The 24,165-nt window shown below is 46.7% G+C and overlaps 1 protein-coding gene and 2 long non-coding RNA genes across 3 annotated transcripts in view; all 3 read right to left on the bottom strand.

Moving 5' to 3' along the window:
- Positions 1-2,654, bottom strand: part of LOC135383347 (uncharacterized) — a 285,601-nt gene extending 282,947 nt beyond the window's left edge. Inside the window, exon 1 of the mRNA XM_064612843.1 lies at positions 2,562-2,654. Within this exon, the coding sequence (XP_064468913.1) occupies positions 2,562-2,640 (79 nt within the window). The 5' untranslated portion in view covers positions 2,641-2,654. The remainder of the gene's footprint in view (positions 1-2,561) is intronic.
- LOC135383348 (uncharacterized) overlaps positions 1-23,476 on the bottom strand; it is a 499,267-nt gene extending 475,791 nt beyond the window's left edge. The window contains exon 1 of the long non-coding RNA XR_010419825.1: positions 22,881-23,476. This is a non-coding gene — a long non-coding RNA (uncharacterized LOC135383348). The remainder of the gene's footprint in view (positions 1-22,880) is intronic.
- On the bottom strand, positions 20,011-21,889 carry LOC135383341 (uncharacterized). Its single transcript, XR_010419819.1, has 3 exons — positions 21,267-21,889; positions 20,973-21,194; positions 20,011-20,216 (listed from the first exon to the last, which is right to left on the bottom strand). It is a non-coding gene; the product is annotated as an uncharacterized LOC135383341 (long non-coding RNA).
- Positions 23,477-24,165: the final 689 nt, after the last annotated feature.

The following is a 24,165-nucleotide window of genomic DNA, read 5'->3' as shown; positions in this document are numbered from 1 at the left end:
ATTTCCTTATGTCCGCGCTATTCACTTCATAAGAAACTGATTAATTAAATTGGCGTCATGTTGGAATCAGGCATATTATACTTAGCATCTCTATTGTGCTCCAAATTACTTACATCTATCAGAACTTGTAATTCAAATTAAAACTCCATTGTTCAATGATGGTGCTCACATATAGCAATATTAGACTTTTATAACAAAACCTGAAATTTTGATTGTAACCGTATTGTTTAAGAATATATTTTTTGATGAAATGTGCTATTCCATTTTAACGTTGGTTTATTGAAAACTTGTGTGTATGATTACCGTTGACAAAAAATATTGTTTGATTCTTTCTGTGTGATACCTCTTCAATGCTATTGTACCATACCTGTAATAAGTATATTCTTTATTATGTGTTTTGTATTGTATTGTGTTTCTTCTGCTTCAGGTTTTTCGGCTGGGTTTTTCCCGTTCACCCCTGATTGGCATCACAATTGGCACAATTCCCAGCACTATTGGCATTACAACTGGCAATATAATTGGCTTTAATAAATATATTTCACGTTGTACTTTCTGTGTATGGCTCCTCTTTGCATGTATATGCATGTTGTAAACGCGCGAACAACCCTCCGTAGCTTGCCGCGCGCGGTAAAAAAATCGCGACTGAAGTCGGCCCAGGGGTCAATAAAGGCGTGTACCAGTGATCCCCCCTACCATAGGGCCCCTAACTAGTAACCAGTACTACTGACGCCTTTACACTCTCTAAATGCACTCGATTCACTCCACATGAGGTTCTGACGATTCAATTGCAGAAGAAAGTTACTTGAATCCGGCAGTATAGGAGGCTGCTTGGAGAGGAGGCTGAAAACAACCGCGCGGAAACTCCTGTCTAAAAAAAAATCGCTTGATTATTTGCCGTTTTTAACGACGACATCCATTACCTCTGTCGGACGGGGCGCACTTACGGCCTTAACGGTTACGACCTTAAGTACATACTACTATTAACTGCTTGCAAGATGGTCAGCAATACGGCCTTCGCGACAAAACTGAGACGTAAGGGCAACGGAGTTCCCAGAAGACAGTTTAAGACGTTCCCACGACACTGCATAGGCCACGTCACCAAACCAAAGCATGAGCAGCATAGCGCAAATTTCGTTCAATTCGAAATAAAATGCTTTTACGAGACGTAAAAGTAAATGTTTTTAAGTAAAAGATGTAAAAGTCTCGTAAAATGCTTTTACGAGACGTGTTCTGTCAACGTGTTTGAGTTCAGCGCCTCGAGTTTTTCTGATGCACTTTTGCACTTCGCTTCTTTTCGGTCACCTGTGTTTGTAGTGATGTCCTCGAACTTCTGCACACGGCACCACTCCGTGTCGTCTATATCCACTCAACGGTGCATTCAACGATCGGAAATGTGCTTATCGGTGTAGATATCATCGACAAAACGCCTTCACGGATACTGTGTGGCAGACGCCTATAGGTATAAAGGCCGTTTTCCACTTCAATGCCTTAAAGGATGTATGTGTGCCCGCCTGACAGAGGTATAAGAGTGGCGTAAGCGAAAAAGCGTCATTCACGGCGCATTTGTGCAACCGAAGTGCGCAATTGGACAATGCCCTGAAAATCATATTTCATTGCAGTCCTCTTTACGGGCAGTAGATAGTTTTATTAGACCGTTTTTGGATCTCTGATACGATGACCGGCACACGAGCAAAACTTTCGTGGATGCAACGAAATTGATGGCAATAACAGGACTCCTCAACAGCGTAACACTGAAAGGCTTCGCAGTTCGAGATTTGCCATGCGGGAGCACTACGACGACAATTAACCGTACCGCCTGCTTCCATGAAGGGAATTGCCTCAGGACGAGAGTCGCAGGTATTTCGAACAAAGTCTGTTCCAAATATCGGCGGCTGTCGTCTTGAGGCAGTTCCCTTCATACTTCGTTACCGCTTCGCTGGATTCTACCCGTCTACGCCTGCTTCCATGGTGTGCGTCAACAGCGTCAGTCTCGCGTATCGTAATATCGTTTCGGATTATCGTATCGTGTACAATACTGGGGCGTCGCAGAGTTGTTTACTAAAACTCACAAGTGATCAGTGGCGTCAGTACGGTATGTGTCACACCGGTGCGGGTTCTCCTTGAGTCACTCCCTTTCCCCAATAATGGAACCCTTCCGTGATGGTTCCATGGTTCCAATAATGGAACGCTTTCCATACCAGGCGGTACACAATAAACAGCAGTATCATGCCGCACGTAGAAGAAAACGTGCTCGTCTAGCGCAAGTGGCGGCCCTGGTGCGGCGCGTCACCTCCTTCCGTTGCTTCACACCCTGCGGACACACACACCCCTCGCACCCCTCTAGTGACATCATTGGTAATGACCAAGGCGTCCTTGCTGAGCTGAGCGATAATTCTGATTACAGAAAGAGTTACGATGGCTATTTTCTTATATTTCTCCTGAGGATGGTATTTTTAACACACTTCGAAGCATGCCTGCCGCATTTCCGTTTGCAAATTCGATATGTCTTCGTCATCGAACGGCCTCGTCAAGAGAAACTGGGCAGTTGTAGCGTGACTCACCAAAAGCGTCCATCGCGTATGCAATGCCTATGATGCCAATCGCCAAAAGAGCGATGGCACAGACCAGTATCACTATCATCTTCTTCCTCTGTTCATCGCTGTAGAAAAACAGAGGTGAAAGATGAGATACTAAATAGAAGTCATGCGCACCACTTTCGAAACAGAACCACATAAGAGGCCTGCAAAGAATGATACCGTTTTCACGTCAGATTTGAAGCGCCGTAAAAGAGTACGTACCCCATTTTCAGTGCAAAGAGTAGCATACCAATCGGATTTATGTTTACGTTACGCAGTGTTGTGCAGTTCCGTTTCCAAAGTGATGGAGATTAGCGAATGTTCCGCATAACTGTGCACCTTACCCTCCTCCTTCTGAAAAGGTGATGACATAAGTTTCACTATACAGCATAACAGGTGCGTTGCAGAGCTACGACACGGTTCATTGAGGAGCCACATGATGTGCGCACTTCCTTTACCAAACCACTTCTATTGCAAAATAATAATAATAATGAAAATGTCGAACAGAGTGAATCGTGCAGTATTTTACTCGTTACTGTAACACACTGTTTTTGACGACTAATACACGGAAGACACCTCAGATTGAAGGCATCTGACCACTTGCGAATCTCAGAAAGTACAGGGCGGGCGCAGAAAAAGTAGCGCCACATTTTCGCACAAGCTCTTTCCCTGCATACTGTACGAACTTCCGGCGGAGCACGAAGACGCATTTAAGCGATTAAAATCAAGGAAAAAATATCAATAACCAAACTCCGCGCAAACCAAAAAAAGAAAAGATTAAAGCCACGCGAACTTTCCTCCGCGTATTTCAGTGGGACATTGCAGTGTAGCACAGTTGCTTTTTCAGGTATCTAGCCTCTCACAGGTCGAAATACGGTTGTCTATTGTTACATCCATCCGGTAGTTATACGAGGGGCGTTCAAGTCAAACCGGGACTTTCTGTCTCCTGAGTGTACAAATGGCTCGCGCTACTTCTTTTTCATCATTTTCACACGCGACAGGCCTCCGCGTTCACCACGTAGTGGTCCAAAGTTTGTGCAAAACAGAAGACACGTGCTAGACAAGATGGCCGACAACGAGGTGAGCGCGCACACCGAACAGCGAATTGTCATGAAGTTTCTCGTGAATGAAGGCGTAGAGTCATCTGAAATTCACAGAAGACTTCAGGCCCAGTATGGCCACGATACACTTAGCCGCAGCAAAGCGTTTGAGTGGTGGAAACGGTTCAGAGACGACCGTACATCAGTGCAGGACGATCCCGGCCGCGGCTGATCAATGCCCAGTGTCAGAGTTCCTGAGAACACCCAACTTGTGGAGCGCCTGATCCTCAAGGACCGACGGATAACATGTCGCGAACTGGCTCGAAAGACGGACCTTTCTGTGGAACGTTGAACATCATCATGGACACCTCCAGTTTCGGAAAGCCGGGTCTCATCACCAAAGGAGTCCTCCTCCTACAGGACAATGCACGCTGGCATACCGCGCATGTCACGACACGCACCTTACAGGAACTTGGCTGGGAGTTGCTGCCACATCCTCCTTACAGTCCAGACCTCGCCCCCAGCGATTTCCATCTCTTCGTGCCACTGAAGGTCGTCTCTTGGGGGCTGCCACTTCAGCTGCGACGACCAGGTCAAGAATGCGGTCCGATCATGGCTGCTACGCACCGGTAAGGATTTCTACGCTGCTGGCATTCAAGCCCTCGTGAAACGCTGGGACAAGTGCGTTAGTGCAGCTGGAGATCACGTTGAAAAATAAACTAAATTCTCGCCTGTAAGTTCATTTTACCTTTGCGAAAAATGAAAAGTCCCGGTTTGACTTGAACGCCCCTCGTACATCACCCTTATTTAGTGTGTGCCACCATTTTGGAGAAAATTGATGGATTTGGATTGAAACGGATATCACTGGTGACAGACCAAAACGACGGATTTTGCGCCCACTTTTATCAACGCCATCAGCACGGCAGGAGGCAACGCTGGCAACACTCAGAATTACAGAAATGGTTGCTGGCGGAAGTCATTGGGCAGGAGAGCGGTAGAACCACTTCTTCATTTGCAGACGGCTGCCGGTATGCTCTTTTAATTTTATCACGTAATTAGATTGAATCAAAAATGCGAAAAGATGTATGTGTCAATAAAATTCAACGATATAATGCAAAATCTTACGAATCAGGTGCGTCTTTCTTGCATTTTCTTGGGGATCGCAGTCTTCACTAGGCCTAACGTTAGCGATGAAACATCTCATTTTCGCGTAAATAATGATGCCGGAACGAAACTTGAAGCTGACTTTGCAGGTGCGTACATGAGGACATATACTCACAGTATGAAATTAAAGTATTCTTTCAAAGAATTCTGTCACGACATCTCCGCTTTGCGTTCCAAGCACCATCCTCTATTTTCGAGAAATTTTGGTGTCATGGCGGCCCAATGGAAAACGGCAACCAATGAAATGCGCTCAAGTTTGATTGACAGGCCGAGCCTCTTTCTTGGGATCCTCCTAATGACTAGACTCCCTTTTAATACACGGCACTGGGAAGGGGTAGCGTGCAGAGCCTCGGGTACGGGAGCATGCATGAGGCGGTTGACACAAGGGGAAAGAACCCAGGTTAGCTCGTACATAGTTGAGCGATGGGAAACGTGGAACTTTGCTGTGTTTGAGAATCTACGTTGTGTCTGTCCTTTTATTGCCTATGGGAACCGGGAGATCTTTCGGTTTCCATCGCTCAACTACGCATTGATGAGGCTTGTTGTCGTGAAGGGTATGCGGATAAACCATGGGGACACCTATCAGGCAAGATAGAAGCCCCGAGCCGAGAGTCGCAGCGGGAGAGGGCAAGTGAAGTATTAATATTGTGATTAGGTTAAAGGGATAGTCGCATCCGGAAGCCTGTTCAGGAACTGTTATGGTCATGTTCCCTGTCCTTCATGATGTACGCCGGCAAATTTTCTCGGCACAAATCCACTTGGTTCACTCAGAAACGATTTTTAAATGTTCGCGCTTCCGGCGCGCACGGCAATCCCCGCAAGGCGCCGACACTGGATGACGTCACGCGGATAAACCAGCCATAAGGAGGCGCTCCTTTTCGCCGAGTTCGGTGTGTGTCTGAGCGTGCGTCTGACCTTTTTGAACGTCGATGGTATCATTGTCATATGCGACATTGCAAAGAAAAAAGGCGTGAAAACGGAAGGCAGGTGGTCAAAGTACAGACGACGCCGTCGCAATGCGAGGAGGAGGAGAGCGGTGTAGCGACTATAAATGGTGCGCTGGTTCTACGTCGATTGATCGAAAGCCCATGAGGGGCATCCATCCACGACGTGAGTCATTTCGTGGAGCAAAATGTAAGTTGACCGGCTCTGCTGTGAGGGTGTATTCTATGTATGGCATTGTTTTTCAGGAACCAATAGGCGCTGTCACTGCATGACACTGAACACAAACACATAGACTCATCCCACCCTCTCATCATCATCAATCTCAAGCCTTCCTTAAAGGGATAGTCGCATCCGGAAGCGTGCTCCGGAACTATTATGGTCACGTTCCCTATCGTTCATAATGTACGCCGGCAAATTTTCTCCGCACAAATCCACTTGGTTGACTCAAACGATTTTTAAATGTTCGCGCTTCCGGCGCGCACGGCAATCCCCGCAAGGCGCCGACACTGGATGACGTCACCCGGATAAACCAACCATCAGGAGGCGCTCCTTCCCGCCGCAGATTCTGTGTGTGTCTGAGCGTGCGTCAGACCCTTTTTCTTGTTGTCTTGTCGCATTTGCTTTGAAGTACTTTGAACCACAGCGTCTGCCCTAGGATTTCACGCCGTTGACGTGCGATGTCATAGCCAGGAAACCGGTGCTACGTGCCCGGGTGCACAAAGACTTATAACGCGAATCCCGAGCTTACATTTCACCGACCTCGCAATGGCGAGACGAAACGAAAGTGGGAGGCAGCGATCGCCAGCCACTACTGTGGTGTGGCCCAAGGACTAAATGTTTCACGCGTCTGTTCCTGTCATTTCGCCGACGACGCCTATTTTGATGACGATGTATTGCAAGTTCGGCTCAGGCTACGGCAGAAACGAAAGCGTCTGAAGATTGACGCCGTGCCTACCATATTCAATCGGGAACAAGGGCAGGAACCAGTAACGGAGGTAAGTGACAATCCTGCGTGGTCACAGCTACGCTGCGATGAAAAATATCAGTTGTCACAGTAAACATCATCGTGAACACCTGGCCTCGCCGCCGATTGTAACGTCACAGTCACACCGGCTACTAATGTACACAAACTATTACAATGATTGCAGCATCGTGACGCAATAGTACGCGTACTCTCGAAAAAATAAAGCGACTGGTGTATTGCTGCTGTGCTAATGGTCGCCTGTATTCTTAGAGCTATGAGTAACGTAACACGCCCACATGACAGCGTTATTCTAATGTTATTGCAGCTAGTGGATGTTTCTACAGTTCATAGTGTAAGCCTGATGGCAGCATTCAGGGATGTGAAAACATCGCAATCTGTGTTTGGCTACGTCCGAGACACAGCACGTTGCATCAGTATTCTACTGCAGCCTTGTTGCTAATTTCTGGCTCTATTTCAGGCGGTAGCAAGCACGTCAACGGGATGAACTGGATTTGGTATGTTTTGTCAAGGCACGAAAAAATTGCAATTCTTTTTGCACGTCCCACAAAATAATGGTTATGTACGAGCCCTGAAAATTGTCGAGTTCTGTGAAAGGAATCTTGTGTGATGTGGCTGCCAGTGTTTATAACGTAATGTGGACAGGAAAATAACTGTGCCAGTGGAACAAGGACCGCAAAGGGGAAGATTTATTTGCATAGCCATTTTTATGTTTGTTATTGTACCCGCTAGGCCCTCAACGTATTCTTTTGAGTGTTAACACTCAAGGCCATATTTCAGATGTGGAGGTCATGGCTGAAGCAAGTGCTGGGGACCCACTTCCCACTTCACGGCGCATCTCACAAGGGGTTTATCCAGAAGGCTGTATGTAAACACCAGCTCCCGTGGCATAGTGGTTAGGATGATCGCTTTCCACGCCGAGACTGGGAGGTGACACGGGTTCGAATCCTGTCACCGGCTGTGCTGTCTTGAGGTTTTCCCTGGGTTTTCCGAAGACTTTCCAGACGAATGTCGGCACAGTCGGCACCCCCCGTTCCCCACTCCTTCCTGCTGTCCTCTCTCCATCTGTCCACGTCTGTACGCCGCTCATAGTCACAGTTGCTTCGCGGCGCTAACACGGAATTTAAAAAAAATGTATGTGAACATCTATCACTGCAGTTCTCTGTGCCGTAACGGGGATGCCACTAGGAGATTGGTGCGCATCTTTTCTCCTGTTTTTGCACCAGAGAGAAACACAACATGCTTAATACTTCTTTTTTTTATTGGGGCATGTGGGAGAGTAAACAGGGAAAATATGGCACAAAGAAAAATTGGTATTTTTGACAGCTGCATACATATCTTCTCCCTGTTGCCCATGTCTTGCAGCCATTATACTGGATGGACTACTACTGGAACCTCTGGTGCCGTACCAAACAGTCAGCCAGTACGGGTTTCTCTATACCTTAGTTCCAGTTGATCGTGAGGAAACCGTAAAGGAGGATGTGAGGCACATGGGAACACAAACAGCTGTTCATTTGTGTACATTAGGTACTGAGAAAGAACACTTATTGTATAATGGTTTAAACGTGTATTTGTACACAGGCACTCAGACAGAGTTTGTTGCGTCGAGCACAACTGTGCAGACTGAGCTTAGCTTTCCGCCACAAACTTCCTTGGCACTGGCTGAAGGTGTCCCAGGGGACATGAGAGGCAGCGAAACTGCATCGCAGTCTACATACCAATATCTCGATACTGGTGTGCAAAGGGCCTCAACTCCAGAGCCAGGTACAGCGCCAGATGTAGTGCCAGAACTCGATACCACGTTTGGATCGACAAGGTACGTGGCTCTGATGTGCGGTTTTACAGACACCTGTAGTACCGTAGGTACCTTTAGCGTCCTGCATACAGAGGGTTTAGACAGAGTAATGGAAGCAAGTGGAAATTCATTGCGTTATATTTATTGCTGAAGAAATGAAAGGTTAATTGCCTTGCGGTCACAGTCCGTAATCGTTAGGTCTCTTACAGAAGGCCATTTCATTACTTCAGGCAGAAGATGAGACAAAGAATTTTCAGTCGTTTATGTAGTGAACTCCCTTTAAGTTAAAAATCGATAAATTGCAGGACTTTTTTTACATGCAGCATCCCCGACCCACATGATGCTACACTTCATAGGTCGGACATGGTGGAAAGTTCTGACGATGAAGAGTGAGTTGAATATTCTTAGTGCTGTGATAATGGAAAGAGTTGCATTGCAAACTCTGCCTTCTACAGTGATGAACTCAGCGGCCCTCCAGGGTCCCATCATTCAAGACCCTATATACACCAACTGTGAGTCCGTGGCCATGGGCAAAGAGACAACACCTCATATGTGCATGTCTCCTCCTTTTAGGGAGGAAGGTGAACGCCTCTTTCTTGTTGCCGAGTCTAGTCTGCGAGAGCTCCTGTCGGAATTCTTGTGCTGTGGTGTCAGTGAGCTTACCACCACGATAAAGACAAGAGGGACATGGGTACAAGCTACGACAACGTGCAGCTGCGGCAGGAAGCGAATCTGGTCTAATCAACCCTGGGTCGGAAGCAGACCTTTTGGCAACGCGCTGCTGTGTACGTCCATACTGTTTTCTGGAATGAACGTGGCAAAGGCTCTGCGCATGTTTGAAATGTTGAGGGTGCCAGCACTGTCCAAGTCTCAGTATTACAGGACCCAGAAGGAGTACCTCATTGTTGCTGTCAGTTATGTAAGTATATGCCATCTGCATGAAACAGCCAGTACGAACTCAGCACTACTGCACATAAATGGCAATATTGTACTGCCCATATTTTGCCCTCTTGATGAGGAGCCACAAGAATGAAAGAACTTGGTTATCGAGTCCCCTTCTAATGGACAGTATACTGCTTTTTCCGCAATAATTCAAGGTTTATCAGAATAGACAGAAGGAACTCATTGAGCAGCTGCAGTCACGTCCCCTAACCATTGCCGGTGATGGGAGATGTGATTCTCCTGGACACACTGTCCTCTATGGAACCTACACCCTGCTCGAGACCACTGCCAACCGCATAATACACTTTGAATTGGTCAAGGTACTGTCTTCAGTTTTTGCTTTGCTCCTAACTGTTTCAGAGGAACTTTGGAGAAGGCTAACATCTGCCACATGCTTGCTGGCTTGCTTATGTTTTCGTACAGGCAACTGAGGTATCGAGCAGTAATGCCATGGAGAAGCACGGGTTCCAGAAGTGCCTGGCATTCCTTGAATGAAATGATATGGTCGTAGACACCCTTATTACAGACAGACACACTGGAATCAAGGCGATGATGAGGGACTGCTGCCCCCAGATAAAACATTGCTTTGATGTGTGGCACGTCGTCAAAGGTGCCTATACCAATTAACTGCATACTGTTATGGTTTTCCTGGGGATAATGACAACGAAATTGATGTTCCCAGGGGTAAAGAAGAAGCTATTGGCACTTGGCCGCTCAGCAAGTCATCAAGTGGTGAACTTGTGGGTTGATAGCCTCGTTCGCCATGCCTACTGGTGCCCAAAGACGAGTGGAGGAGACGGCGACCTATGTCTTGCAAAGTGGATGTCGGCCCTCAACCACATTGTGGACGTCCATGAGCATGATGATCCTGTCTACCCAGTTTGCTACCATGGTGCGACCTCGGAACCCCGTGAGTGGTTGAAGGGAGGTAAGCATTTCACATTGGCATCCACGTCTTTTGGAGAAAATTCTTCTTTTTTTTTCTCTCTACGTGAATACGTCTTTGCTGTCAATATGAGGGGGCAAACTGGCCATCTTGCAACATGATTTTGTCGACTTGACTACTGGACAGATGTCAACTGGAAAAGTTTCATTCGATAAAACAATGCTCATTCAATAAAACAATGGAGTTCTATGAACGACACTGGTTGTTCTTGCATGTCATGGAATGGAGAGGGGGCTCAACTGAAGTGGGTCCCAAAACTGTCTAAGTTCTGTTTTGCTCACGGGTTACATTTCAGTCAAGTGGATATTATATCGTGTAGAATAAGCTGCAGCGGAGAACCGCAATTAAAACCGGAGCACGGAACACAGAGAAAAACACACGTGAGCAAGTGTCGTCTGTGTGTTCTTGTCCGTGTTCCGTGCTCCGGTTTTAATTCAGTCATGTACCAACAGGCCCATTCTGCCATTTCGAGGAGAACAGCAAGTTGTGCACGTATGGATGAGTGCAGAAAAGTTATTCGGGATTGAAGTTGGAAAAGCCTAGCTACAAAGGCGAAAGAATAGAATGAGAGCAAGCAGAAATCAGGTCGAAGTATAGTAAACTGTAGTGGTGGGCAGAAATGTTGGCTTCACCGTTTGAGAAACGAATCTCAGCTTGAGAGACCAGTGGGGGCGCATGGGAATGGCAGAAGCGTAAAAAAGTAACACAGTAATAATCTCGTGCAGTTCCAGTATGACCAGAAGATCACAAAGGGGAACAATACGTGTTACTATGCTCATGAATGCATCTCGTGGGGAGACGTTTGCATTGATGCCCACGACTGGCATGCGAGCGTTGGTCATTGGCAATGCACTCATAACATCCTTAAATAACATGATTCTCGTAACCATATATGGAACGTACATGTTCATGTACGTATTCATGTCAAACTCACGGTTGTGGCTCTGCTTCTTTGCTTCTTTTTTGGAGACAGTGAAACTTAGAGGAAGGTCACAGACATTATTGCAGCACCTGCCCTGCTCAAGGACATCCCTCAGCTGTCCTCCCAAGACCAAACGTACGGTCTGGAAGCCTTCCACAGAGTCATGCTGCACTTTACGCCAAGGACATTTTTCGTTCCATGATGAGGGAATGCTAGCCAGGTATTTGCATGCATGGCGGGCCTTTCGAAGGAACGTTGTAACATCATTATTCATGTTGTAGGACACAACTGGGCGTACTTCACTATAACGAAAATGCCGACCGTGCACAATTGGAAAAAGAGGGGTCCAAGCAGTACCTCCTGAAGCCTTCAAAGGTTAAGAAGGCATGGCTTGTGGTAGCTGTGAAGGAAGATGCAACGTACGGTATGTACCTGGCAGTGGTGCGCTGAACATGAGTGTACCTACGGTCATGAGCACAGGATGTCCATCTTTTTGCTGTAGATGAAAAACTTCACAGAGTGATAAAAGGGGTGTGCATGGTGCTTTTCTCGTGCCTGTGATAAAAAAAAAAGAAAACAGCTGGTGCTTGTTCTGTATCACCTGTTTCTATCAAAACTACCACAAAAACGGTGTTTTTTTTTTCCATTGCTCTGTTCGTGAACTGTTCATTCCCCATTAAAAACAGAAATAGAAACTTTATACGGCGATTGGCCTGTGAGATCATGTTGCAATTATCTCCTTCAACAGAATATGCGACGGCACTTACAGCAGAGGTGCTGCGTCGCATCAAAGAGAAACACAAGGAACCACCAGCAGTGGAAGCTCGCCCAGCATGGTCAGCCTCTTATGGTGAAAGGCCAACCTTGGAAGAGGCTATGGAACGTTTTCAATCAAGGTGTGTGCATGCCCCAATTTTGTCTTAAAAGGTGGCATATGATTAGACTCTGAAGTTTTAGGGTTTCACCTTATTCTTCCCCTGAATCGAGGTTTGCTTGTTTAGGGTTAAACCTGGCTACTGCGCACAAAGCTCCAACTCAGTTAGGCGCCTGAAGGAAGGGATATGCTAATTTTTCACAAAATATGCTCTGGCCTGAGCTCGACCTCTACGTCCAATTTCTAACACGCCAGATAAACCGTGTGGTGAATGTTACTTCTACACTACGGCTGAATTTCCCCCTGAATTCAGTCTAATTATAATTTTTCCACCCGAGTTTGCATGAATTTTTTACATGAGGTTATTGCCTTGATTTTTACCCCCCCCCCCCCGAATTTGAAAAATAATAATAAAGAGGAGAATAATCTGAAAGAATGCAACCTGAAATCTTCAGGGCCTTCATACACCGTGTCCTAAGATAAGTTGACCAGGGGTTAAAAAAAGCCAGGGGCCCCAGGCGAATGAACCCAACGATGCACTGTTGCCTGTTGTGAGGGCCATCCAATTATTTTTTTTCGTGCCAGCCAATTAATTAATTAAGGCTAATGAATTCGCTATTTTTTAATTACGGGTCTTGGCTCGGAGGTGTCAATGACAGAGTTGTAGATTGTCTAGGTATAAAGGCAACTGAAATAGTTACAGGTCACTACACCTTCGTTTCCTTTTTTCCCTGGGTTCAAAAGTTGGTTTCGGAAGTTGCACCGACGCGCGTCGATTACGGCGCACTCTGAAGGGCGTGCTGTGAAAGAGCAGAATTGTCTCCTCCTCGTTCATAGAACGCATCCTTGCACGATAAGAACCTTAATCCGTCATCAGTCCGATTGAAATTTCCAGCCACAGTTCAAGTAAAAGTTGAACCTCGATATGGACCCAGGAAGACCTGGAAGGCAACCCCAAGCATCGTTCAGGCTGGGAAAATTTGTGCCCATATCGAACAAACAATAAAAATATGATGGAAAAACTAGCAAAAATCTGCAGGCGCTTCATACGGGCTCTGTTTCCTCCCTGTCTGCGCTGCCTGAAACATAATAGAGAATATTTGGGGGGGGGGGGGGGATGTGATTCAGTTATCACTCTAGAAGGGCCGCTCGTCCTTTCCACGTCGATTAATAATACGTGCACAGCACCAAGATAACCTGGGCGTCATTCATCTCTAGTGCGCTTGAGGGTACTGCATTCGTAGGGTATGGCTGTCAAATCTGAGTATCCCCGTTTGCTCAGCTTGGCTTTTGAGTTCCAACTTTTGTACCCGGGAAAAGAGGAAACCAGGAGCCATAGCGGCCTGGAACCACTTCATTCGCCTTTGTATCTTGATAGTCTACAACTCTCTCATTAACACCTCAAAGATAGAACCAGTAATTAAAATATAGCGACTTAATTACCCTTAATTGGATGGAACAAAAATCATACCCTTGAATGATCCACACAACAGGCAACAGCGCACCATTGGTTGCATTCGCCTAGAGCCCCCCCCCCCCCCTCCGTTTTTTTTTAACCCCTGGTATGCTGTATGTGGTATGCCTTGGAGGAGCGTTGCACAACACTTTGAAATTTGATTTTCTTATTTCAGGTTCCGGAAGTAAATGTGGCTCCCTAATGGCAATAAAACTTGACAGCCGACCAGGATGCACCAGTCTTGTCTCCAGCAACAAAAACGGCCCTTTTCAGGGCCACCCAACTTTTGCCACAAGAGGCTTTGCCTGCGTGGAGATGACTCTTTCAGAGGAACATTATAGAATGATAGCCTTATTGATTTTTTACACACCGAGAACATGAAATAATATCGGTTCTTTCCTTTCTTTCAGGAACAGTCACCTGCAACACCAGGGAGCGTAACCACAGTGTGTGCCTACAAAATGTATCCTAACAAGGAATAAATGTCTACATGCTACTATAGCTTTTTGAGATTTTTTATTGCAGTTGAAATTGAGAGGGAAAATGTGCTTTGTCAATGAGCTGCAGCTGCTTTTGTTATCCCCTGATTCCAGGAAGAGGAAAACAAAGGACAGACTTGCATAGCGTATTAGTACACCAGATATGGATCTGCCAACATGAACCCTCCTAACACACCTGTGGCAGCGTACCTATAACCACCCAGACTTCACATCACATTAATGTAGAACCACAGCACAACATAATAAACCTATGTAGATGGGTAGAAATCCAGCGAACCGGTAGAATGTAGGAAGGGAGTTGCCTCAGGACAGAAGCCGCGATATTTCGAACAGAGACTGTTCTTCTTCTGGGCACCGTCCTCATCATTGGCATGGTATTTAAAGGGTTAGGTGTGACGTGTTTAAAGGTTCATGCGAATTGTCGGTCAACAGCCCGGAGGGAAGAAAGGGTCCGTACGGGTTTTTACGGCCGGAGTGAATGGCCGCTTTGTTAGAGTGTGCAGGGGATTATGTGAACGGAGTCATCTAGGCTCCTGACCGGTTACAGAAAAATGGGGGTTCACGAACACGTGGACGAAATAGAACAATAGGCAAGAATTGGCAATCGTAGCCAAAGATAAGGAGGTTAGTGGTTACGTGGGGAAAATTCCAGAACGAGCAAAGGGTTTTTTCTGTTCTTTTTTTTAGTATTTGTAATACAAAATTGTGGCATGCAATAAAGAAAGCAGAAGGCAGTGGCCATGCAGAACAAAACTGATGATAATGGAGATAGAAGGGAAAAGCATATTTTATTTGTGAAGTGATTCCAGGGTGCCTTGTGATTTGTTGATACCGGACGGGTGAAGAGCGTTGAACTTGTATATGAGATAAGACTTCCTATCACGTCTGTCACGTGTGGATCTAAACCCGGTTTCTAGAATATATAGTTTAATGTTGTCAAAATTGTGACCAGGAACCTTAAAGTGTTCGGCGACTGCTTTGGGGAGTTTGTTGGACGTGTCGGTTCTGTGTCCGGTAAGGCGGTTGTTCATTTGTTGGCCGGTTTCACCAATGTATTGCATAGAGCAGTCGCCGCATTGAATGCAGTATATGACATTGGAGCTTGTGCATGTGAATGCGTGGTTAACGGCGTGGGTGTAATTGCTCGCAGTGCTTTTGATGGAGTTAGCGTGTTGAACGTGCTTGCATGTTTTGCAGCGCGGGAGGTTGCAGGGTCGTGTTCCCGTATACGGGGCGCTCGTTTCGCTGATTTTGGCATTGACCAAGGAGTCTGATAGGTTTTTTGCGCGTCGGTATGTCACCTGTATGGGATGGGTGAATATATTGCTAAGTCGGTCACTGCTTTGGAGGAGGGGCTCTTGCTTCTGTAGAATGGCGTTGATGTTTGGAAGTGCGTTAGAATATCTTGTGATGAAGCTTATTTGGCACGCGTCAGGATTTTTTCGGTTTTCCAGAACCTGGTTTCGATCGAGTGTGAGTGCCTTGCGACGGAATTCGGTTAGGAGGGAGTCTGGATAGTCCCTTTGGGCAAGTGTACTGCAGAGTTCGTCAAGCTTCTCAGCGTAATCTGTGTCGTTTGAACAAATTCTGCGTAGTCTTACACTCTGCCCATTAGGAATTCCAACCTTACAGTGACGCGGGTGGTGACTCTTTAAGTGAAGGTATTGTTGTTTGTCAGTTGGCTTTTTGTATAGTGTTGTGGTGAGGTTGCCGTTGTCCAGTGATATTGTGGTGTCGAGGAAGTTAATGAAGTGAGTTGACTGTTGTGATGTGAACTTTATGTTGCTATGCGCGGTGTTCAGTAGATCTACGAACTTTTGAAATTCATGTTCACCGTGTTCCCATATTATCAGTATATCCTCGATGTATCGAAGGTACACAGTGGGTTTTAATGAGAGGGCGCTGAGAACTTTGTTTTCTAAGAACCCCATGAAGATATTTGCGTATGTGGGTGCAACAGGTGTGCCCATACTTGTACCGTGTACTTGTAGGTAGTATTCCCCATTGAACTCGAAGTAGTTCAGTTTAAGGACTAAGTCCATTAGAGCGAGTATGGTTTCCGTGTCTTTTCTGGTGTTTGTTGTAGAAAGGGTATTGCAGAGGGCTGTGATTCCGTCGTTGTGTGGGATGTTAGTATACAGTGATGTCACATTCAGCGTGGCTAGTATTGTGTCCCTACCAAATGTACGAGTGTTGTTTATATCTCTGATTATTCTGAGGAGGTGGGGTGTGTCTTGTACATGCGATGGCAGTGTTGTCAGAATATGGTTTAAATAGTGGTCCAGGAATTTCGGGAGTCTTTCTGTTGGTGTGTTGTTATTAGATACAATTGGCCTGCCGGGGATGTCAGCCGTATAGAGCTCGTTGGCGTGTACCTTGTGGATTTTGGGCAGTAAATAGAAACGACCTGCGCCTGTGTTTGATGGGGTGATATATCTGAGGTCATCACGTGTGATGAGCTTTCGTTCGTGGAGGTCCTGTATGGTATGGGTTATTAGCGCCGTGTACTCCTTTGTTGGGTCATGGTCCAGTTTGAGGTAGTGTTGCGTATTGTTGAGTTGCCTATGAGCTTCAGAAATATATTTATCTGTGGGCCAGATGACGATACTCCCACCCTTATCTGCGGGCTTGATAATGATATCATCCCTGTCAGCTAGCGCTTTGATGACGTCACGCTGTGTTTTAGTGAGGTTGTGACCACGCGAGCTTTGGGAAATACCGCGAAGGATGTCGTTGCTTACTTGTTTAATGTACAGGTCTTATGCGGGTTCTCGGCCGTGATTTGGTGTCCAGGTTGATGGTAGTCGGAGGTCGTTGTTGTTTTCTTGTGTTGTATGAGCGAAGAATTCTCTAAGGCGTAGCCGTCTCGCAAAGTCTGATATGTCTTTGTGGATTTCGTATTCGTTAACAGAATTGAGTGTAGGGCAGAATGTTAACCCCCTAGAGAGGACTTGTAGTTCGTCGCTGGTTAGTGAGCGTGATATATCTATTACGGTGCTTGCGTCAGCGTTTTCTCGGGGTGGCTCAGCGATGTTGAGGAGAGTTGTGGTTGTGGTGCTGGAAATTATTTGTTCGGCTGCTGCGTGTGTCGTGTTAGTGGGTCCGGTATCCGTGTCGTTGTTGGAATTAGGTTTTCCGAGTTTTGAGTGTTCCTTGTTAGCTAGCTCGCGGTTGAGTTGTTGAATGTGTAGTTCGAGAGTGTTTGCCTCCGCGTCGATGAGACTGATATTGTTCATATGGGCCTGGATCGTAGCCTGTTTCTTTAATATCTCTAGAAACGTACGGGCTGTGTTGTTAAGGGTTGATGCCCACTCTAGCCCTAGTTCAGGTGTCAGTTTTCCTAATGCAGGAACTGTTTTAGGGGTGAGGCCTTTAGGTACTGTGTTGTGAGCCAGGTGGTGGGTGTAGATCCGTAGATGATGTAGGTATCGGCTACGTTTCTCCATGAGTTTTCGCATTCGTTGAAAGTTCGTTGACTGCATGGTAGGCTGGTGATTAGGTAGTCAACGGTGTTTTCTGCGTGATGTGCGCGTGCGTCGTTCGTTCGTCGTTCGTGCGTTGTTCGTACGTCGTTCGTTCTACTTCGAGTCCAATGGCGAATACTACCTACAAGTACACGGTACAAGTATGGGCACACCTGTTGCACCCACATACGCAAATATCTTCATGGGGTTCTTAGAAAACAAAGTTCTCAGCGCCCTCTCATTAAAACCCACTGTGTACCTTCGATACATCGAGGATATACTGATAATATGGGAACACGGTGAACATGAATTTCAAAAGTTCGTAGATCTACTGAACACCGCGCATAGCAACATAAAGTTCACATCACAACAGTCAACTCACTTCATTAACTTCCTCGACACCACAATATCACTGGACAACGGCAACCTCACCACAACACTATACAAAAAGCCAACTGACAAACAACAATACCTTCACTTCAAGAGTCACCACCCGCGCCACTGTAAGGTTGGAATTCATAATGGGCAGAGTGTAAGACTACGCAGAATTTGTTCAAACGACACAGATTACGCTGAGAAGCTTGACGAACTCTGCAGTACACTTGCCCAAAGGGACTATCCAGACTCCCTCCTAACCGAATTCCGTCGCAAGGCACTCACACTCGATCGAAACCAGGTTCTGGAAAACCGAAAAAATCCTGACGCGTGCCAAATAAGCTTCATCACAAGATATCCTAACGCACTTCCAAACATCAAAGCCATTCTACAGAAGCACGAGCCCCTCCTCCAAAGCAGTGACCGACTTAGCAATATATTCACCCATCCCATACAGGTGACATACCGACGCGCAAAAAACCTATCAGACTCCTTAGTCAATGCCAAAATCAGCGAAACGAGCGCCCCGTATACGGGAACACGACCCTGCAACCTCCCGCGCTGCAAAACATGCAAGCACGTTCAACACGCTAACTCCATCAAAAGCACTGCCAGCAATTACACCCACGCCGTTAACCACGCATTCACATGCACAAGCTCCAATGTCATATACTGCATTCAATGCGGCGACTGCTCTATGCAATACATTGGTGAAACCGGCCAACAAATGAACAACCGCCTTACCGGACACAGAACCGACACGTCCAACAAACTCCCCAAAGCAGTCGCCGAACACTTTAAGGTTCCTGGTCACAATTTTGACAACATTAAACTATATATTCTAGAAACCGGGTTTAGATCCACACGTGACAGACGTGATAGGGAGTCTTATCTCAACGCTCTTCACCCGTCCGGTATCAACAAATCACAAGGCACCCTGGAAACACTTCACAAATAAAATATGCTTTTCCCTTCTATCTCCATTATCATCAGTTATGTTCTGCATGGCCACTGCCTTCTGCTTTCTTTATTGCATGCCACAATTTTGTATTACAAATACTAAAAAAAAGAACAAAAAAAACCCTTTGCTCGTTCTGGAATTTTCTCCACGTAACCACTAACCTCCTTATCTTTTGCTACGATTGCCAATTCTTGCCTATTGTCCTATTTCGTCCACGTGTTCGTGAACCCCCATTTTTCAGTAACCGGTCAGGAGCCTAGATGACTTCGTTCACATAATCCCCTGCACACTCTAACAGAGCGGCCATTCACTCCGGCCGTAAAAACCCGTACGGACCCTTTCTTCCCTCCGGGCTGTTGACCCACAATTCGCATGAACTTTTAAACACGTCACACCTAACCCTTTAAATACCATGCCAATGATGAGGACGGTGCCCAGAAGAAGAACAGTCTCTGTTCGAAATATCGGCGGCTTCTGTCCTGAGGCAACTCCCTTCCTATAATAAACCTATGCTATTTCGTTACTCCCACTCTGTCATACTCCACTGTACATAAATCGTTACAATTATAGGGTCATTCTTTATTCCCGTCACTAGACCGCAAATTACACAGAGCAACTACACAGAGTTCAAAATATTCCCACCTCGGCACTAACTTAGTGCTGTACAGTCTGGATGTGATGCCAGAGCTAATACCGCCACGTGTAGTAGTTTTTGCTGTACAGACGGACAGACAGTCTATTGACTGCAACTGGAGATACACAGTGACACGATAAAACATCCCGCACACTGCAATGACGAAAAAACGAAAATTGCTGCAAGACGAAAGTTTTGCTGACATAGGCACACTTCGTGTAAGTAAGCCCTTGGTCATCCCCCTTGCCTCCCATCAGAGGTTTTGGAGGATACCATAGGTGTGTGGTGTACGGATAAACCTATCCGTACACCACACATCTATAGTATCCTCGGAAACCTCTGATGGGAGGCAAGGGGGATGACCAAGGGCTCATTTACACAAACTGTGCCTATCTCAGCAAAATTTTCGCCTTGCCACTACATGTCTCCAGTTCCAGCCATCAGTATGCACCACCTTGTCTCTCTTGTCAAGACAGCCTGGTTTCGATGGTCCTAACGCTGATAGCCTTGATAGGACGTAGATGGGAACTGCCTCCTGATGGATCGGACAACGCAACCAGGAACTTGTCGTCTGTTCCTTGGACCAAGGTATCCCCAGACCCATCTTGTGAATGACGAGTATGCCGTGAACCTCAGGCAGCTGGAAAAGACAACTCCACATGACATTTCTTTTTGTTTAGCAATCTTGTGGGCATTTGCATACCTGCCAAATCTCCCGCAGTGTTGGGAAGACAATGGCCAGAACAGAAGAACAGACACTCTCCCGCATTTTGGATGTGGAAGGTTGTCAGGTGTGCAACATAGTACAACAGAAAAATGGTCCGCCTCCTTCAGGATGAACCCGATTCCAACTGCTAACTCCCTCCCAAACCAGCTTCCCTCCAATTTTGGCAAAATCGAATTTCTCCTAAAATATATGACTCTTACATTATTGACTAACATGCTCCCCCCCCCCCATTCATTGGCACCTCAAATGCTTCTGTTTTCAGACTTGTAAGACTATCCTTCAGAATTCCCACTGGATATCTGTCAATCAGGGTTTTGTGTTGCCAATCAGGCCATGGCTAACTGGCATAATTGAGAGCATGTCGAGACCAGCTGAGGCGACTGTTTTGCTTCACTTTTCCTAATGGAATTGTTGGACCAGGATTCTCTGGATCGTTCCACGGCTGTCGGCCACGCTTATGATTTATGGGGGACAAATTTGTGTAGGCCAAAAAGCTGCTGAGAATAGCCGCCCTTTTGTATACAACCCCTGTCCACTTTAGGTGCGACAATTTGCATAACCAACAACACCCGAGTTTACCCTTCCGAATCTTGATGGGAGGTGATTTAAACCGAAAAAATCATTACGGTCGTAATCATAGCAAATGGAAGAGCACTGCAGCAGGCTTACCTGTGGTCCTGGGGATTGAGTCGCCTAAAATGTTGATCATAGCGACAGAATTGAGGCGCGTACACCACTAGAAGCTCCCTACGGAGGCAGATGTTCCTGAGTAATGGGTGTTGTGTTATGCACTGCACGGCGGCACTGTTGCACATTTCTACCACCCTGGCAACAGAATGGCAACACAGGCGCTCGTCGGGCTCCTGTGGGTCGCAGACTCCACACAGACACCTGCCGACAACAATTTCAACATTCTAAACTCTTTCGCACATCCGACGGCAACAATGCAAAGAGATACGTCACCTAAAAATGTCATCCCGCGGGTTAGCCGCAGCCACACCTCGTGGATGGTCGGCGGGTTCCAGAGGCATTGGGTCCGTAGAGTATGGGTCATCATCCAGCATTAACTCGTCGCCGCTACCGCTAACATGTTCGTCAGAATCTCCCCCAGACAGAGAAACATCACTCTCGTTTTCCGACTCCATGTTTGCTCCCTTCGCCTTCGCTTCGCGATCGCCAAACAGGCGCGCGGCTCGCATTTGCCCAGGGCGCGCGCTGATTGGCCTTATCCGTGTGACGTTTGCCCCCACTTTTAGAGAGCGAGGGCGCAAGTATTCCGGTTTCTTTTTCATCGTGCGCGAAAAGTAAGCCGCGCATCGAAATGGTATTTTCTGGCCCACTTCAGTGGACGGCAAGGAATTAGAATTCGCATTACTTTCGAAATTGACCTCGGAGAATGCGACTGTCCCTTTAAAGCAACGACAAGGAGAAAAATGACAAGAAATTGTCGTTTCTGTAGAGCATTCGTTAGCACCTGTAGAGTGCCTGTTCAGTATTCGGGTAATATTTAACGAGAAACAAACAAAAGAGCAAATACGGGGGAGCCTACAGGATAGTAATTTTGAAAAGCGGGTGTTCCTGCGAGCTAATAACATTTTTCGTAGTGCCATTCTCACCCTCTTCGTATTTCTTTGGTACCGATTTCGAATGTGACGTCGTCAAAGTATCTAGACAGTAACAATTTATTTTCAAGAGTATTTAATACTCTGTCTTAAATCCTTTCACTATTGGGTATTTGGTACTCTACTCAGCTATTTTTTCAGTACAAGTCTGATTAATTGCCATAAAGGAATGCGCGCAAAAAAGGAGCACGTATGAGTCAGCGTAAACGTTGGCGTAGCGGATAGTACGTGGTGAAGTCCTGTTTTTAAATGAAAACAACAAGCACCTCAACAACTTGGCCAAATATTGGCTGCATATCGGCAAGACTGGCCCAATATTAGTCCAGCATTGCACATAACCAGCCAATATTGGGCAGCGATATTGCGCTGCTTCGGCTTAATTATTTGGTTATTGGCTTTGACTTGGATTTGGATTATGGGCTGCTTTTGCGTCAACATTTTATTTTTTTATTCTGTGTTAGTGCCGCGAAGCAACCGTGGCTATCAACGGCGTACAGTCGTGGACAGACGGAGACAGGACAGAATGAAGGAATGGGGGCCAGGTGATTAGTATGTGTCCTGCGGGACGTCAGAGGGAGTCGTACGTGTGGTAAGTCTGCCGAAAAATCCAGGGAATACGTCGACATGACGGCTGAAGCGGGGATGCGAACCCGTGGCATCTCCCAGTCTCGGCACTGAAGGCGACCATCCAAACTACTACGTCACGCATGCTGGTAACATTTTAATGAGAAGAAGCGTAAAGCGAAGAATTTAGTTCTCTCGTGCCTTCCAATGTCTCATTAATCAATCTATCTATTGGGAGGCTCTTTCCTTTGGTGCAACGTTCGAAGGGGTAGCGTCAGGAACATGCAACAGCGCAATGTCAGCAAAGTACAAGAATAACGGAGTCAAAGACTGCAGTGCATTGTACATGAGTGCTCGAACGCCGTCGTGCTAACGTTTGAGCAATGCCTACCTCCCAGCTTGTTCCGCCCGACACGTCGTCGCGGCGCGAGTGGTTACGTCGACAAACGAGCGAGTTTTGTGCTTTATGGTTCAATCTCCAGGAGAACAAGGAAACACAAGAAAGAACCAAATGCTAAAAAAACACTGGCAGGCGAGAAAGGCGCGGTTTGGACATCGTCACCATACTGGATGACAGGACGTAAGTTCCCTCGAGAATGCTTCGAAGGGGCTGGAGGTCCCCAATGTCCGCCCAGAAGACGTCATCGCGTCATCAAGTGGGAAGTAGGCTTTATATACATTCTGAGATTGCACAGTGCTGCACAAAATTTTACGAAACACGCGAATAGTGTATTTCCTTTCTCTTCGGATCGACACCAAGGAAGCAGACGGAAGCGTCACTTTGTTCTGTGCGCACGTGGCGACCCAACGCGGTAGCTTTGCGCCGTCTATTGGATTCAAACGCAATGCTACCGCGGTAGGTTGCTATGTGCGCACTCTTCCATCCCTCTGAACGAGTCAACTTGCCCGCTTCTGCCTGCGGCTTGGGTGCCGCTACGAAGCGAATATACGCCGTTCGCGCGTTCCGTAAAGTTTTGTCCAACACTGTACAGCTTACGTACTTAAGCACACAGCTGTTTGGCTGTTTCCTTTCTTTTTTTTTCTTCCGGCAATTCAGTTACCTGTCCAGCAATCCTTCCCCGATAAGGCTGCACGGGCCATGTGAGAAACAGTCGACACTGAGCTGTTCGGAGCTACGGTGGACGTCACGCATCTGACCTACGGCCAGGCAGTTCGCATTTGTCTCGCGTGCAATTGCCGTTTGCAAAAGTGCGCACTTCTGCTTTCAATGCACCTTTGGCGATACCAGGGCTAGAAAGATTGGAGAGCATCACGCGTATCCTCTCTAACATGTCACATGACACGTTCCCAGGTTTGAGCAGTGGTTCAACTATGACTATGGCTGGTAACGCCAGTATTAGTGGCTACTGATGGCGAATTTTGCTGGGCTTGCTTTTTCACTTTCTGCGCAGGGAGCACGTCTCTGGCGTACACCTGTTGCAAGATCAAGTAAGGTGACAGCCTCGCTGTAGCTTCTCTTCTGCCAGACGCCTCTAACACGGAAATGATGTATTGCTGCGCTATTCTAAGGAAGTTGACGATCGTTGTGCCGCATACATAACGTTGACACAAGAACTATCTCCCTCGCATGGACATCATCTCTCAAGAACTGTGCGCTTCGTGCGAAGCTTGGTTACATAGCTCATCCTACTTACTCATGGCTGTTGTTATGTACG

Source organism: Ornithodoros turicata, chromosome 2 (assembly GCF_037126465.1).
Source record: "Ornithodoros turicata isolate Travis chromosome 2, ASM3712646v1, whole genome shotgun sequence".
In the NCBI taxonomy this organism is placed as follows: Eukaryota; Metazoa; Arthropoda; class Arachnida; order Ixodida; family Argasidae; genus Ornithodoros; species Ornithodoros turicata.
This window is presented reverse-complemented; position numbering and strand designations above follow the sequence as displayed.